Raw genomic sequence first — 13,051 nt, forward strand, 5'->3', positions numbered from 1 at the left:
CCCTTGCTCAGTGGTTCTACATCTGCAAAAGGGAAGGTGAGAACCTCCTGCCCCTGGTGCCCGTCATGCTGCCTTTGGAGCCTCCTCCTGCTAGAACTGGATTAAATCCTGCTCTGCTGCTTCTGGATGAGGACCAGCAGGTTATACTGCAATAAGTGTACTTTGAATTTGATGACCTGACTTTCGAACTAACAGTCATTTTGCAAGGGAGAAGTGAACACAATTCACACATGAATGATGTTTTAACTTCATCCTTTAAACTTAACTCTGGAAGCTTTAACACCATTGCTGATATGTATGTGAGCTCTGGTGAATCAGTCTGGTAATCGGTCAGAAAGAATTTAAGGTTTCATCCACTGAGCAATTCTCTCAGTACTTTTAATGCCAGTTGAGAATTACAACTTCCATTTAAAAATTACACTTTTCATAAATACACTGACTTTAGCATTAAATATCTTACATGCCACTGTATTGTATTTTAAATACAATGTAAACATCTCCAAAAGCTGGCCGTCTCATCTTTACCTGTGCAGTTTTTGGACACTTGGGAGAGGGGCAGGGATGTGAGGGAAGAAAGAACAGATGAATGAAAGAAAAATGCACCCCAAAGTACTTTGGCTGATGTTCCTGAGTTAGCCCTAGTACTTGCACTGTTTCCAAGGTCTGTGCTGCTCATTTTGGAGCGGGAGCTTGTTCCAGCAGAGCATGTTCTTGACGTGCTGTGCTCAGGGGGCATTTGACATTAGAAAGGGGTGAGTGGTGAAGTGAGCAAAAACCACGTGTTCCTGAGGAAAATACATTGCGGTTCCTTTGGACATTAATATTGGAGGGGGCTGTACATCTGCTATTTTAGCAGTACTGCTGTTTGAGCTGGGGGAGAATTACTCATCTCCTTTTACAGATGCGGGGTGAAAGTTGATCCCAGCAGCTCAAACTATGACATACTTTACACTATACCCTGGCCTCTAGTGGAATAGCTGCATGTTGCATACATCTATCTCCCCATTAAAACAAGGGTATGTTACATGAGTAACCTTACCTGTGTAAGAAGCTGAGGAAAACTTTCCCCTCCTTTCCTAAAGCCAGTAAGAGTTTTTTTAGAGTCTTGCTGCACAGTTACAGCCAGCTCCTTTTGGAAACAGCTTTAGTAGTGAGTAAATAGCTGTTACTACAGCATGGAATAGCACAGATCTCTGATTTAAATGAATTAATACTAAGAATGGGCTAATTCTTTGGCCTAAACCTCGGCTTAGATCAAGGTTCTTTTGGGAACTGATGGCCTGAGCCAACACTAGACACACCTGTTGCAAAAGTGTTCAAGCCAACTTCATGTAGCTCCTTGCTCTAATTTGGGTCTGAATTACACAGACCTGCAGCAATAGAGTTGGTGCATAAACATCCCTTACAACTGGACAATAACAGGACCATGGAGGTACAGTTCAAAAAAAACCAGCACAAAAAAAGACACAGCCTTGGACTTACTCCCTTGTAAACAGAAAAAAAGCAAATGAAAAGAACTGTCCCCCTTAAACCATCAATGAGCAAATCGGTGATAATTCAAACCTGGAGTTACTTCAATGTCTGTGTCCACGACTGGAGGCTGTAGCAGCATCCCACAGGCTGGTATTTCCACAGCTATGGCACTGTTCTCCACACGCTGACATGCCACCTCTTCCTGCTGTTAACCCACAGCTCTGCCCAGGCTGCGCTTTCCAGAGTCTCTCCTCACGCCCTCCGAGGTCACACGGCCCCATTTTCTTGTCTGGGTTTTTGTACGGATGCCCGAGAAGTGTTGAGTGATGGGGCCAATGTGCAGAGGAACCCAGCCAGCAGGGTGAGGCCCAGGCCTCCCCAGGCACAGAACATGGACCAGCCATAGCCATGACTGATGTCCTCTGGCAGCCCATAGACGTAGCGAGGATAGCGAGATAGCTCAAAATTGATCCCAGCTACGCATGTGCAGAGTGAGATGATACAGCATGTACCTGCAGGACAAAAGCAAGAGGGTTCTACACTGTCCTCAGACAGGTTAATTTTTGCTCTGGGTTTGGGTTTTGGTTCCGTCCCCCCTCCCCCAGGTATTTTCAAAAGTCATGAATTTTCAAAATCAAGAATTACCCTTTTTTCTTTTTTTTTTTCTTTCCAGTCCTACCAGTCACTCTTCTTACAAGGCAGGACCAAAAAAAAAAAGGCAAAATATGTAGGACTAAAGGATACCTCACTTCCCAAATAACCAGTATTGCCTTAGCTCCCTCTGTTGCTATTTCGAGCTCAGTCATGTGTAGTTCATCATGCTTCGAGTCTCCTGAGACTTTAGTTATTTACAATGACTAATGTGATCAGGTTCTGGACAGTACGTGGGCAGTCCTTCCTATGGAAGGTAAACAGCTGAAGCCCAGGGCTGCAAAGTGCACTGCTTGGTTTCTACTAGGATCGGCCAGACTCCTCATAGCTATAGCTAAGGCCAATAGAAAGTGCCCAGGTTCTGTCATCTGCTGCACATTGACTAAGTACCTATATAGAGGAGCAAAAAAGCCAAAGAAACATACAGCACGAGGCACTCTAATATGTCTAATATACACTAGACTCATTTTTTTTCATACTTGAAAGTTGCCTGTTTACTGCTTGCAATTTAAGAGTCGCCATCCTGGCAGCATCTCACTAGCTTGTCCTTTTGGTGCATTTGTTGCTACTATGTCCCTTTCTAATAAAGAAGAAACACTGCCTGGTTTTGAGCTGAACAATCAAAGTTCAGAAAAACCATGCAGAAAGTCTGTTCCCAGCTAGGAGGAACAGATGTAACACCTCTGGCAAGCACTGAACTCATGTCCTTATCACTGGGCCACTGTTTAGGCTTGGCTGGGTTTGGACATCATTGTTACCCAAAGATGTGAGCATCTTTGAGCAGCAGAAAGATGCATTACATATTGATTTTTTCGTTCCTTTGTTAAGATTCCCTAGGGAAAACTGACCTTAGCTGTCTGACAGGAGCTGCAGGCTCCACACACTCCAAGCAGGCAAGAGGTCTGTGCTCATTGTGCACATACCTGTAGCTGCATACCAGCTCTCCCAAGCAGGAGGCCCACGTGTACATACAGCAGGGTCTCCTCAGAAACATGCAAATATCCATGCAAGCACAGGTCCTGCCCAGTGCTGGAAGTGGTAACTCTGCACTGTGCTGATGGTTTGCTGCACTAAAGAACTGCTTTTTGTGTTTGCTGTGGGCTGACTTGACTTTTAAAAGCACCTCCCCAGCCAGTCAGCAATACTGACTGTGGTGACTTCAGGAGCAGAAGTGAAAGGTTCTCACCTCCCATTAGGAAGAGCAGCCCAGCCACGTACTGCATGAGCTCCTGCTGTTTGCAGCAGCCCAGCACACCAATGATCCACCCAAACAGGATGATGGAGACTGCCATGCCAATGAAGCCAGCTGTCATCCTCCGCAGATCTGAGGAAACAGAAAGGAAAAAAGCAAGAAAGAAGACATGAAGATGGCAGCACCCAGACAGGACAGCCAGGGGAGAGTCAAGACAGATTTAGATTTGCTGGTCCTGAAGCTTATACTTCACCCATGGATGACTCCTCCTGTAGCTTCTTTAAGGTAGATTGCTTGTCCATTACACTGAAAGGAATCCAGGTAACTGGACTCCCTTCTGCTGGGCCCTGTACAACTAGAGAGCATTCCTGTCCTGACTAAGAGGAATACTGGCCAAATAATACTCTCCAGCATGGGACAGAAGAGGTGCCTTATGAATTCGACAATGATTTATAAATGTTAGTACTGCAAGGGCTTTTTTTTTTTTTGTGGTGTGTTTCTTTGGGATGGAGTTTGTTGGGTGAGTGTCTGCTGAAAATAAAAGAAGTGAAAAGGGACGCTGAAGAGAAGTAAAGGACTGGCGCATGGAAGGCAGATAGTGTGAACTGAAAAGAGGAATAGTGGGAGGACAGAAGCAGACAGCAGATCAATACAGTATGATGGGAACAACTCCAGTAACAAGCTCTAAAAAAAATGCTTGGGCACCAGTGATATGAACAGCACTTTGTCATCCATAATACAAGAGCTGTTCTTGTCTCCTCTTGGTTCAGTCTGTAGCTGGATTTCCTCAACACTGAGGCTCATATGAGAGGGGCTAGGCAGAATTATGTGAGGCAACAGAACCAAATATAGAGAGAAGCAGGAGCAGAAGAAACATTAAATCATTATCAGTGACAGGCTACAGGTCAGTCATCTGTGTGGGAAGGACTTGGGCATGAGGCAGCTTGTGGGCCAGGAGCTGGTAACAGGAGGTTGAGAAGATAAACTGAGATGGTCCGTTAAAGAGTTGGTTGCCAGCGAGCTGCACCAGGTCACTGGTGTGCACACAGAAAAATGCAACAAGCTCTATACAGACTATACGGTGATGCAGCACCTTTGCTGTAAGCCAGCTAGGAATTGTCTGTCCCCAGATCCAGAATAGGATTACACCTTGCAACACACTACACACATGCCTGTATTCCTGAATTCACCAGTTAAGCCTCCTCCAAATGTCATGTCCCCTTCCAGTTATACTGGCAGCTGCTTCCCCTTCCTCCCTAACAAATGTGTATTTATGCTGAGAGCCCAGTGAAGGTCGGCTGATTCAGAGTCCTCACTTGGCATTGCATTAAGGCATTAAGTAATCCAAACAGGCTTGAACGCTGCTTTGGGTCACTTACGGAGTGCATGCCACTCATCCTGCCGGATGGTGTTCGTAATGTTGATGGGTAAGTTGCGAGGCAGAGAGCTGGAGGTGTAGTGGTACTTCACAGCAGTGCAGCGCTGAATAACTCCTGTAAAAGAGACATCAGTGTGAAACAGCATGAAACCCCTGTGCTGCTGAGTTGGCTGGCCCAGCAGAGCTCACAGAAGGGAAGCCTTAGTTCAGTAACAGAGCGAGGGAGCCTTGCTGCAAAGAAACACCAACAAAGGGGGAGCAAGCTGCTGACCCAGGCAGGCCCCAGGAAGGAACGGCTGAAGGTAAACAGGAGTGAGAGTCATCAAAACCAGCTCCAGAAACTTCTTACAGGAACTGGTACGATCTCTTTGGGATGGCTGAGGAGACAAGAATGTGGCCAAGTACCAACAGGACTGCTTTGTCTCTAAGAAGACAGAGCTGAATCGCTTTGAAAATTTTGAGTGAATGCTGGGAAGTGAACTGCATGGGAGAAAAGTTTGATTTCACTCCAGTAGTCACTGGCTCTTTGCTTTACTTGTGATGAACAATAGTACCCAAGTAGGCTTGTTTCCATTACAGCTTAAAGAAAAGCGTGCCCCAGATGCAAATGTGAAACTAAATGCATACTCTTCTTGAAAGGGATTTTTAGTTTAGAAAATAACCAATAACAAGAGTAGATACTAGGAGGTGGAGGTAGAGGAAGGTGTCTTGTCCTCCCTGTTACAAATAAAGCTGGGGCGGGGGGGAGAATAAACGTGGATGGTGGGGTGGAAGAGAACAGCCAGAAAGGTTAAAGAGCTAAATAGTATGAAAAGTTCCCCTTAAACAATGGCTGCAGGGTCATTACCACTATTTGAAGGCTGGGGCAGAAGAACCATTCCAAAACAATCAATCAGTTGGCCAGTGAGCTTATTAAACTGGTGAACAATCACTAGCAGGGAGCTGCAGACCTAGTGATCAGCTTTGCAAAAGACACTAGAAAACCCAGGAGAAGACATGGGCTTTGTGCTGCCCCTGCAGCAATGGGATGCATGATTTTGTTTTCTAACAACATTCACTGGGACTGTACTGACCTGGTTACTGCAAGGACCTGCAAGGAAGAAACCCCCGCTTCACAAGAATAGGAGTTGCACACAAGAGGCCCAGCCAATTCCAGCCATCAGGCCAGGGCAGGAAAGGTGATCTGAATTTCCCCACATTAACAAAATAGTGACATTTATAACATGTGGAACAAGCAGCCATGCCTCAAAAGGGGAAGACTCAAAAGCTAGAGTTCCAAAAGCCTCTGAGCAGCAAAGCATTTCAGGTGGACCCCCATCCTTGGCTGTGCTTCCCACCACCCCCTTCCCCTGCTGCGGTTCCCTGCTGCCTCCCCTGACCCCACAGGGCGCTGGCAGCCATACATCGATACATGGCACTGAGTTGCTGCCCTTCACCTTCAGCCATTCACCCTCACCCTGCAGAGCAGGGCACCCTCTTTGTGGTTATTTGAGACCAAGTCTGTAGTGCTGCCTGAGCAAATGGATCAGCAAGACAACCCAGTGACAGAGGATGCTAGTTCATTTGCAAGAGCTCTGTAAAAGTCTGAATTAAGAACTTAGGCCATATAGAGCACATCACAATATCTAATTACATTTCACCTATAACTGTTGACTGAATTCAATTTCAATATCGACATGATTTACATATGTTGTTGAGAAATATGTCCAAGGTACAAATTAATTACACCAGATTTTAGATTACAATGCACTGGATTAATTAAAAGTAAGATTTATGCACTTACATAGTCTAATTATAAATGTACTATATATGAAGCAGTATTTTGTATAAGAGCAAGGATTACTACTTTTATAGCTCATTAAAGAAAAATCAAAGACTAGAGACGTACATCCTTTATGATCAGAGCTATGGACTCCTCAGCTAAAATGTCACTGAGAAAAATCTTTGCTCTGTATTATTACAAGAGTTTACATGTAGACTAAAAGTAAAACCTCTCCACTTTTTTATACAAATCTGGTTATTTAGAAGTTTTCAAATATCAATTCATTCTGCCTCTCGTTTAAAAACTCTACTCCTAATCCTTTCTTCCCCAGAATTCAAAGTGCTAATTTTATGTGGGTAGCACATAAAATTATATCAAATTATATTAAAACAGCAAGTTTGCAAAACTAAGAGCTCAGGAGTTAGTGATTTTAAGGGTGTATGCTCAACTGTGACCTCTAATCTATGGGCCTGGTGACAGCCTTTGATTACACCATCACAAGCCATTTTTCCAATAAGATTCCCATTTCTCTGAGAGCACAGGCTGGACGTGCTCTGGTGTGAGCCACCGTAGGCAAAACAAGGGAGGCCTCTCTCTGTAGGTGTGCTAGAAAAGCTGAACAGGTAGGCAAGAGAGTCAGGGAATCAGGGAAGCACTGAGGGTGATTTCTCAGCTGAATACCTACCCACTTTCTCCCAGAAATCATAACATGCACCCAGCCAACCCTCAGTAGCCAGATTTTGCATCTGCAGTCACTAGTTTATGCTTCCCATTTTCTGAGTGAATCTCTAAGTCTAATTTGCAGAGACGTTAGGCACTCAAATATAGCCAGGTACTCCACGAGGCTGCATTTAGAGTGATATAACACCTTGTTCTCTAAGTACTCAAGAAAAAAAGAAAAAAAAAAAATCAAAATCAGGTTTGCAGTCTCAAAGTTATCACGAAGTCAAAGGTATTTCAAAGGTACTCCAATAAGTCCTTTGTCCTAAGCCCTTACACACCTTCAATCCCAGCCTATAAAACAGGGACAGCATCCTGCTCTCCATTTCAGAAACCTGCTAGCAAAGTGATTTCGCTTTTGTTTATAACACACTCAGACAAGCACCATAAGAAAGCCTGCCAAAATTAAAAACTTTGCCTTCAGGCAAGGGCTTGAACCGAGCGGAGTCATGTGTGTGAACAATGTAACGTGAGCTCTGTCTTTTCTGGCACACGAGTAAGTTGGAACACAGGACAGAAGCGGCAGTTGCTCATGTCATTAAAGCACACGTACAAGAAAAAGGTTACACAGCCAGACTGATCCTAGCATTTCCTTAGGGTCATTCAAAGAACACTACGAAAGTTGCACTGCGTGTACAATTTTCTTGATTAAAAAATAAACATAAGAAGCAATGAACTGCATCCAGCAGTGTCACATTGACACTTTCACGGCCAAACTACAAGCCTATGCCCTCCCACAGCCAACATTGTTTCCCACACCTTGTCCTCAACGTGGTTTTTGTTTTTTTCCTCTCAGGACTGCAACTGCAGACTGGTTCCCCTCCCGTACCCTCTCACAACCCTTGGGCCACTACATGTCAGTGTTCCTGGATGAGTCCTTTCTCCTGACTGAACACGAAGGCTGGGAAAGATCAGAGGACACTGGCTAGAAAGAATTTCTGGACCTCCAGATACCCAGGCAGAGCACAGGCAGAGCACAGACATCTGGAAACCCAGATCTAGGCCTGCTGTAACACAGCCAGTTTATAATTTGGGCTCAGCACACCCGACTTTTTTCTCAGTTTAGTTTTCGTCTCTCTTTGACTTTGAACACGTGAGTTTTCTTCTCTACACTGCCTATGTGCCAGCGTTATGAGGACAAAACAGAGGGGTTCTCGTTTTCAATTCTGCCACCTGGCCTGGTCCTACCTTAGAGCAGTTTGGCTCCCACACAGCTGGGAGAAGCCCTCTCCTTCTCACCATGAGCAAGCCAGGGAGCAGCCATATGCAGGTGACACTGAGTTACCACGTGAGCTCTGGCCCTCCCTCCCTCATGCCCAGGACCAAGTGGCCACTGAAGCTCCCTGGCCTATTCCTACCATTTCTGCCCAGGATTGTGGAGAGCATCACAGCTATGGGATCACTTTGTCCACATCATCACCCAAAGGCCACTAGATCTGGTAAATCAACCTTCTTTTAAAACACCATAATAACTCTTACAGATCATATTTACTGAGAGATCATACTTACCAATGGCCATGACCAAACAGGTTGAGTTTATTAAATATGCCACTATAATAGATGCTCCACAGACCTCACAGTCACTCTTTCTAACTCTTCCAATTTATCATCAGTTGGAAAGGATGGGAAGTACAGGCACCAGGTCTGAGCAGTTTTCCCTCAAGGGCCTCATTACTGTAACAAACTCTTGTGTTCCTCTGCTTAAGCATCCAGCGGTTCTTCTCACTTTCTCAGCTATATCGTGGTACTAAGAAGTCATTTCTGCCCAGTATATGTGAGACCTACCAGTCCCATCCCAGAGTCAAGCTTGAAAAGCAATAAAATCCCCAGTTTATGAAGAGTGATGAACATTTTCTAATTCCTTCAATTTACTGGTCTTAAAATGCATGTTGTTCAACTGAACTCACCAAGCTATCCAAAGCAGCCTATTAGAACGGATCTTTCCTAATTAAGTCATTTTCTACTGTCACCATTTTGTAAGCAACACTTTTGGTCACATTAATAAAGACCACTAAACAGCATATAATAAATCCCTGTTAGGACCTCACTACTTAAGAACTGTCCATGCAAAACGTTTTTTGTTGCAGGCATCAGTTATCCAGTGTGTAATCCACACAGCACAGGCTCTGTAAGATGATGTAGAGTGCTCTAGTTCTTACACTCACAGGGTCCCTCCCTACACACACAGATCTTCTTAGTTTCCCCACCAAGTGCTTCAGTTCTTTAGCTGCTATCTTTTACTGATTGCTAATCTCCATTTTCCCCATTTGGTTTGCACACTATTTCTTCTTTTGCCTTCTTAATTGTATTTTAAAAATGAAACTATCTATTTTTTCACAGTTCCAAAATAGTGATTTTGCATTTTAAGAAAAATCCCACACATCATTCCCCTCTTACACTTAAACATTTCCCACCTCTCAGTTTTGTTCTACATTTTTTGACTCCTGCTTTTTCCTTTTAAATATACAAAGCAAATATATTTCACATATTTTTTAAAAATATATATTATCTATAAATGTGTGCATGTATGTGCATCATTGGCTAAAATGCTCAAGTATCAAAGTTTCCACAGAACTTGCTTTGTATTAATAGCAGTAGATAAATACTGGATTAGAAATCCAGGGAATTATCTAAGGATACAGGCACTTATGGATTTAGTAATTTATTCAGAACTCGAGAGATCCAGAAAGGAAAGAAACCTTATTCCAGAGGTACTAGAAAATGAAGAGTATAAACGCTAATCAAAATTACCAGTGGACTTTCACAAAAAAAAAAAACACTTTTTATTCCTCTGTCACTAAAAGCCCATAAAAATCTCTAGTTTCAGGAATATTAGGAACATAAGAAGGCATCAGACATCACCAAAGAGCTAGCTGAAAACTTACTGCAAATCAAGGAGAAAGCAGGACTTTCAGAGGTGCACGGTAGTGATCTTCAGCTCACACTAGGAGAAAAACCCCATTTTTTTTCCTCTTTGGAAGCCCCACATCTAGTATTGTGCTTAAGAGAACAGCAAGAGCCACACCTGACCATTGGCTGGAAAGGGCTACTTAATCACAGTTGGCAGAGAAAAGATAGACACAGTGGGAACAAGGAAAGGCTGCTAGTAAAGCAGGCCAGGGGAAGGGAGAAGAGAGTCATATCTATTTAAAGATCTGACTCTACAAGAACTATTATAATAGTTTCCCTCTATAAGATAATGCGTAAATCTTTACAGCAGCATCTGCAGACCTAATAGGCAAAGAATATGAGGGAAGCAAGGCTTGTAGGGAAAGGCAAGGTCTTTTATTAGAACAGCTGAAGAAGAAAAGAAAGTAGGAAAAGCTTTTGGATTCATAGTCCCTCCAGTTTTACACATCAGACCCTGAGGAAAACCACTCACCACCCTGTAATGCCCTCGTGCATGCAGAATGCAGACTCTGGACTCTGTCTGCCTGTTGTAGTGTTGGGAAAATAACTCAGAAGCAGAAGTATTGAGGACCAAACTAGTATTCTTCCCATCCCTTCCCCCAGCCTTTGCTGATCTCAATGGGAGCTGAAAGCATTTGGCTTGATGTGAAGAAAAAAATAGATAAATATGTTACATGATAGGTACAGTTAATAGAAATAAATTAATAAGCTACCTTTCAGTGCAATGAGATCAACATGGAAATAAAAATGAAAATGCATAAAATGGATCCTAGGAGATTAAATAGAGAAAGAAGCGATTCACATGGCACTAGAGTTTCTAAAAGTTAAGAGTTGCTGCTGTGCATTGGGAAGAACGGACAAAGACAAGCTGAGCTTCACAGCGCCAGTCTATCCGTCCTCTGCTGTGCAGGACTGGCGTCACAGTTGGAAGCCACGCTAAAGAACTGCTCTCACTTTCTTAAGATAGCATTTCCATTTTGTGCCTCAGTTGAAGCACTTCTCCCAACTCCTACTCTCCCTGTGCTAATATGCACCTGCTGGAACAGTAAGTCTTGTTATTTATCATTAACCATACACAGCATTTCTTACCCAAAGCTTGTTTTATGTGTCATTTATTTTCACTTAGTGGGCCAGCCCACTACGTTATTTGTACCATCCAGTCCAGGAATTTTATTCATACTTTGTGAACTGCTTGGCTTTGTAGCGTGTGCCACAATAGCAGAAGATCCACAGCTTTCTCTCTCCTGTCACCCCTGGAGCCCTGAGTGACACCTGCCACCATGAAGGCCTGGCAATCCACTGCAGCAACGAGAACTTCCCCATGCTAGAACAGGAACAACAGGTCCCCTTCCCCTTTCTGCAAACATCACAGAGCTATGAACAACACTGTACATTTCTCAGTGCTCAATAACAAGCAGGTGTCAGGGTTAGGAGAATGCCCACCAAGACCTTGCCCGAGTGCCAGGCCCTGCACTGGGCCACCCAAGGGGCTCTCCGAAGTCGTGGTCCCACCCAGCACTGCAGCATTTTTAGCAGACAGGGAGGCGTACAAGACCCAGGGGTCAGGTCAGGGCCACGCTCGCCGCTTCCCGCACGCCAGGGACACCCGGAGCCACGGAGGCCGCGCGGGGCTGCATCCGCGCCCTCCCGCCAGCCCGTTCACGCCGCCGCAGCGGCAGCCGCGGCCCCGCCCGCAGACCCGTGGCCCCGTCCGGGCCGCCCCGGCAGCCGAGCTCAGCACCACGGACAGCAGCGGGGCCCCGCCGCCGCCCCGCCGGGCCGGGGCCGCTCCCACCCCCGGGCGCCGCACCTTTCCGGATGAGCTCCTCGCTGTCCGGCTCGTACCCCGCGCGGTGGCAGCGCCTCCAGAGCCCCGAGACGGTGGAGTTAAAGCGGCGGCCGCAATGCGAGTCCAGAGCGGCGGCGGCGACGGCCGGGGCGGGGGCCGGGGGCCGCCCGGGCAGCAGGGCCCGCGGGGGCCGGGCGCGGAGCGGCAGGTGCGAGCTGGGCGCCGACATGGAGCCGGGCGGGTCGCTGCGCTTGTGACCGAAGCCGCGGCAGCGTTCACGGTGCCGCCGCGCGTCCGTCTCGTACCAGGAGTCGGTGCCGATGGCCACGGCCAGGAGGGCGAGGGCGGCGGCGGCCAGGAGCAGCCCGGTGCCGCTCAGCGCCTGAGCCGCGGCCGCCATCTTACCGCGCCGGGGGCGACAGGGGCGGGCGCTTCCCCTGCAGCCCGGCGGGGGGCCTCCACCCGCCGCCGCGCCGCCCCCGGAAGGGAAACGGGGCCAGCGCCCCCCCGGCTCCCCGGCAGCCGGGCCGCCGCGGGCGCCACTCGGGCCCCAGTGCGAGCTGGGACCTGCACCGGTGCAGCCCCCGGGGCACTCCAGGACCCCCGGGGCACTCCAGGACTCCGGGACCCCTTCATCGCCCGGTGAAGGGGTCCGTGCTCCGCGGCACGAGGCCCCTCACGGCCCGCGCGCGGGGCAACGGCCGCGCTAACAGCCGACAGGAGCCCCGCGCGCGCAGCGAACGGCCTCGGGGGGAGTCCCAGGCCGCCGGGAGCGACAGCTGCCAGGGGATGACCGGGGGAAGGGCGGAGCGGGGCCCCCCACCGTCTCCGCGGCCGCCTCCTGCCTCGTACTCGCCCCTGAAGGCCAGAGCTGCCCGCGGGGCAGAAGGGCAGAGCCGAGCCTTGCTAACACGGAGATGCCGCAGGATCGAGCAGTTTCTAAAACGTGGATGAAATACAAACACCACTCGCAGCAGCACCCGTGGGCATTTTGATTACAATTTCTCCTCAACCCTTCATTATCAGTTAACGGAAAATAAGGCCCGAAGAGCTGAAAAACGTCCATCTATTTTACGCGATGGGAAGCAGGCCAGATCCAAGCCCTTAGTTAAATGCAGCACTCCCAAGGGCACAAATCCCTTTTGCTCTATGGGACTTGTTCCTCCAGCTGCAGCA

At 47.2% G+C, this 13,051-nt stretch overlaps 1 protein-coding gene across 1 annotated transcript; it reads right to left on the reverse strand.

The window, feature by feature from the left end:
- Nucleotides 1-1,462: 1,462 nt before the first annotated feature.
- On the reverse strand, nucleotides 1,463-12,275 carry LOC137662928 (transmembrane protein 178B-like). Its single transcript, XM_068399675.1, has 4 exons — nucleotides 11,897-12,275; nucleotides 4,696-4,809; nucleotides 3,311-3,448; nucleotides 1,463-1,985 (listed from the first exon to the last, which is right to left on the reverse strand). The coding sequence occupies exons 1-4, from the start codon at nucleotides 12,273-12,275 to the stop codon at nucleotides 1,741-1,743; spliced, it is 876 nt and encodes a 291-aa protein (XP_068255776.1). The 3' UTR covers nucleotides 1,463-1,740.
- Nucleotides 12,276-13,051: the final 776 nt, after the last annotated feature.

This window comes from Nyctibius grandis, chromosome 4 (assembly GCF_013368605.1).
Source record: "Nyctibius grandis isolate bNycGra1 chromosome 4, bNycGra1.pri, whole genome shotgun sequence".
Taxonomy (NCBI): Eukaryota; Metazoa; Chordata; class Aves; order Nyctibiiformes; family Nyctibiidae; genus Nyctibius; species Nyctibius grandis.

What these genes read in the sequence shown, in the direction of transcription:
- LOC137662928 (XM_068399675.1), bottom strand. Translation starts at nt 12,275, where the DNA reads ATGGCGGCCGCGGCTCAGGCGCTGAGCGGCACCGGGCTGCTCCTGGCC. An exon ending in CGAGGAGCTCATCCGGAAAG is followed by an intron (nt 4,810 to 11,896) that starts GTGCGGCGCCCG and finishes TCTCTTTTACAG; the next exon opens with GAGTTATTCAGCGCTGCACT. An exon ending in GCTGCTCTTCCTAATGGGAG is followed by an intron (nt 1,986 to 3,310) that starts GTGAGAACCTTT and finishes TTTGTCCTGCAG; the next exon opens with GTACATGCTGTATCATCTCA.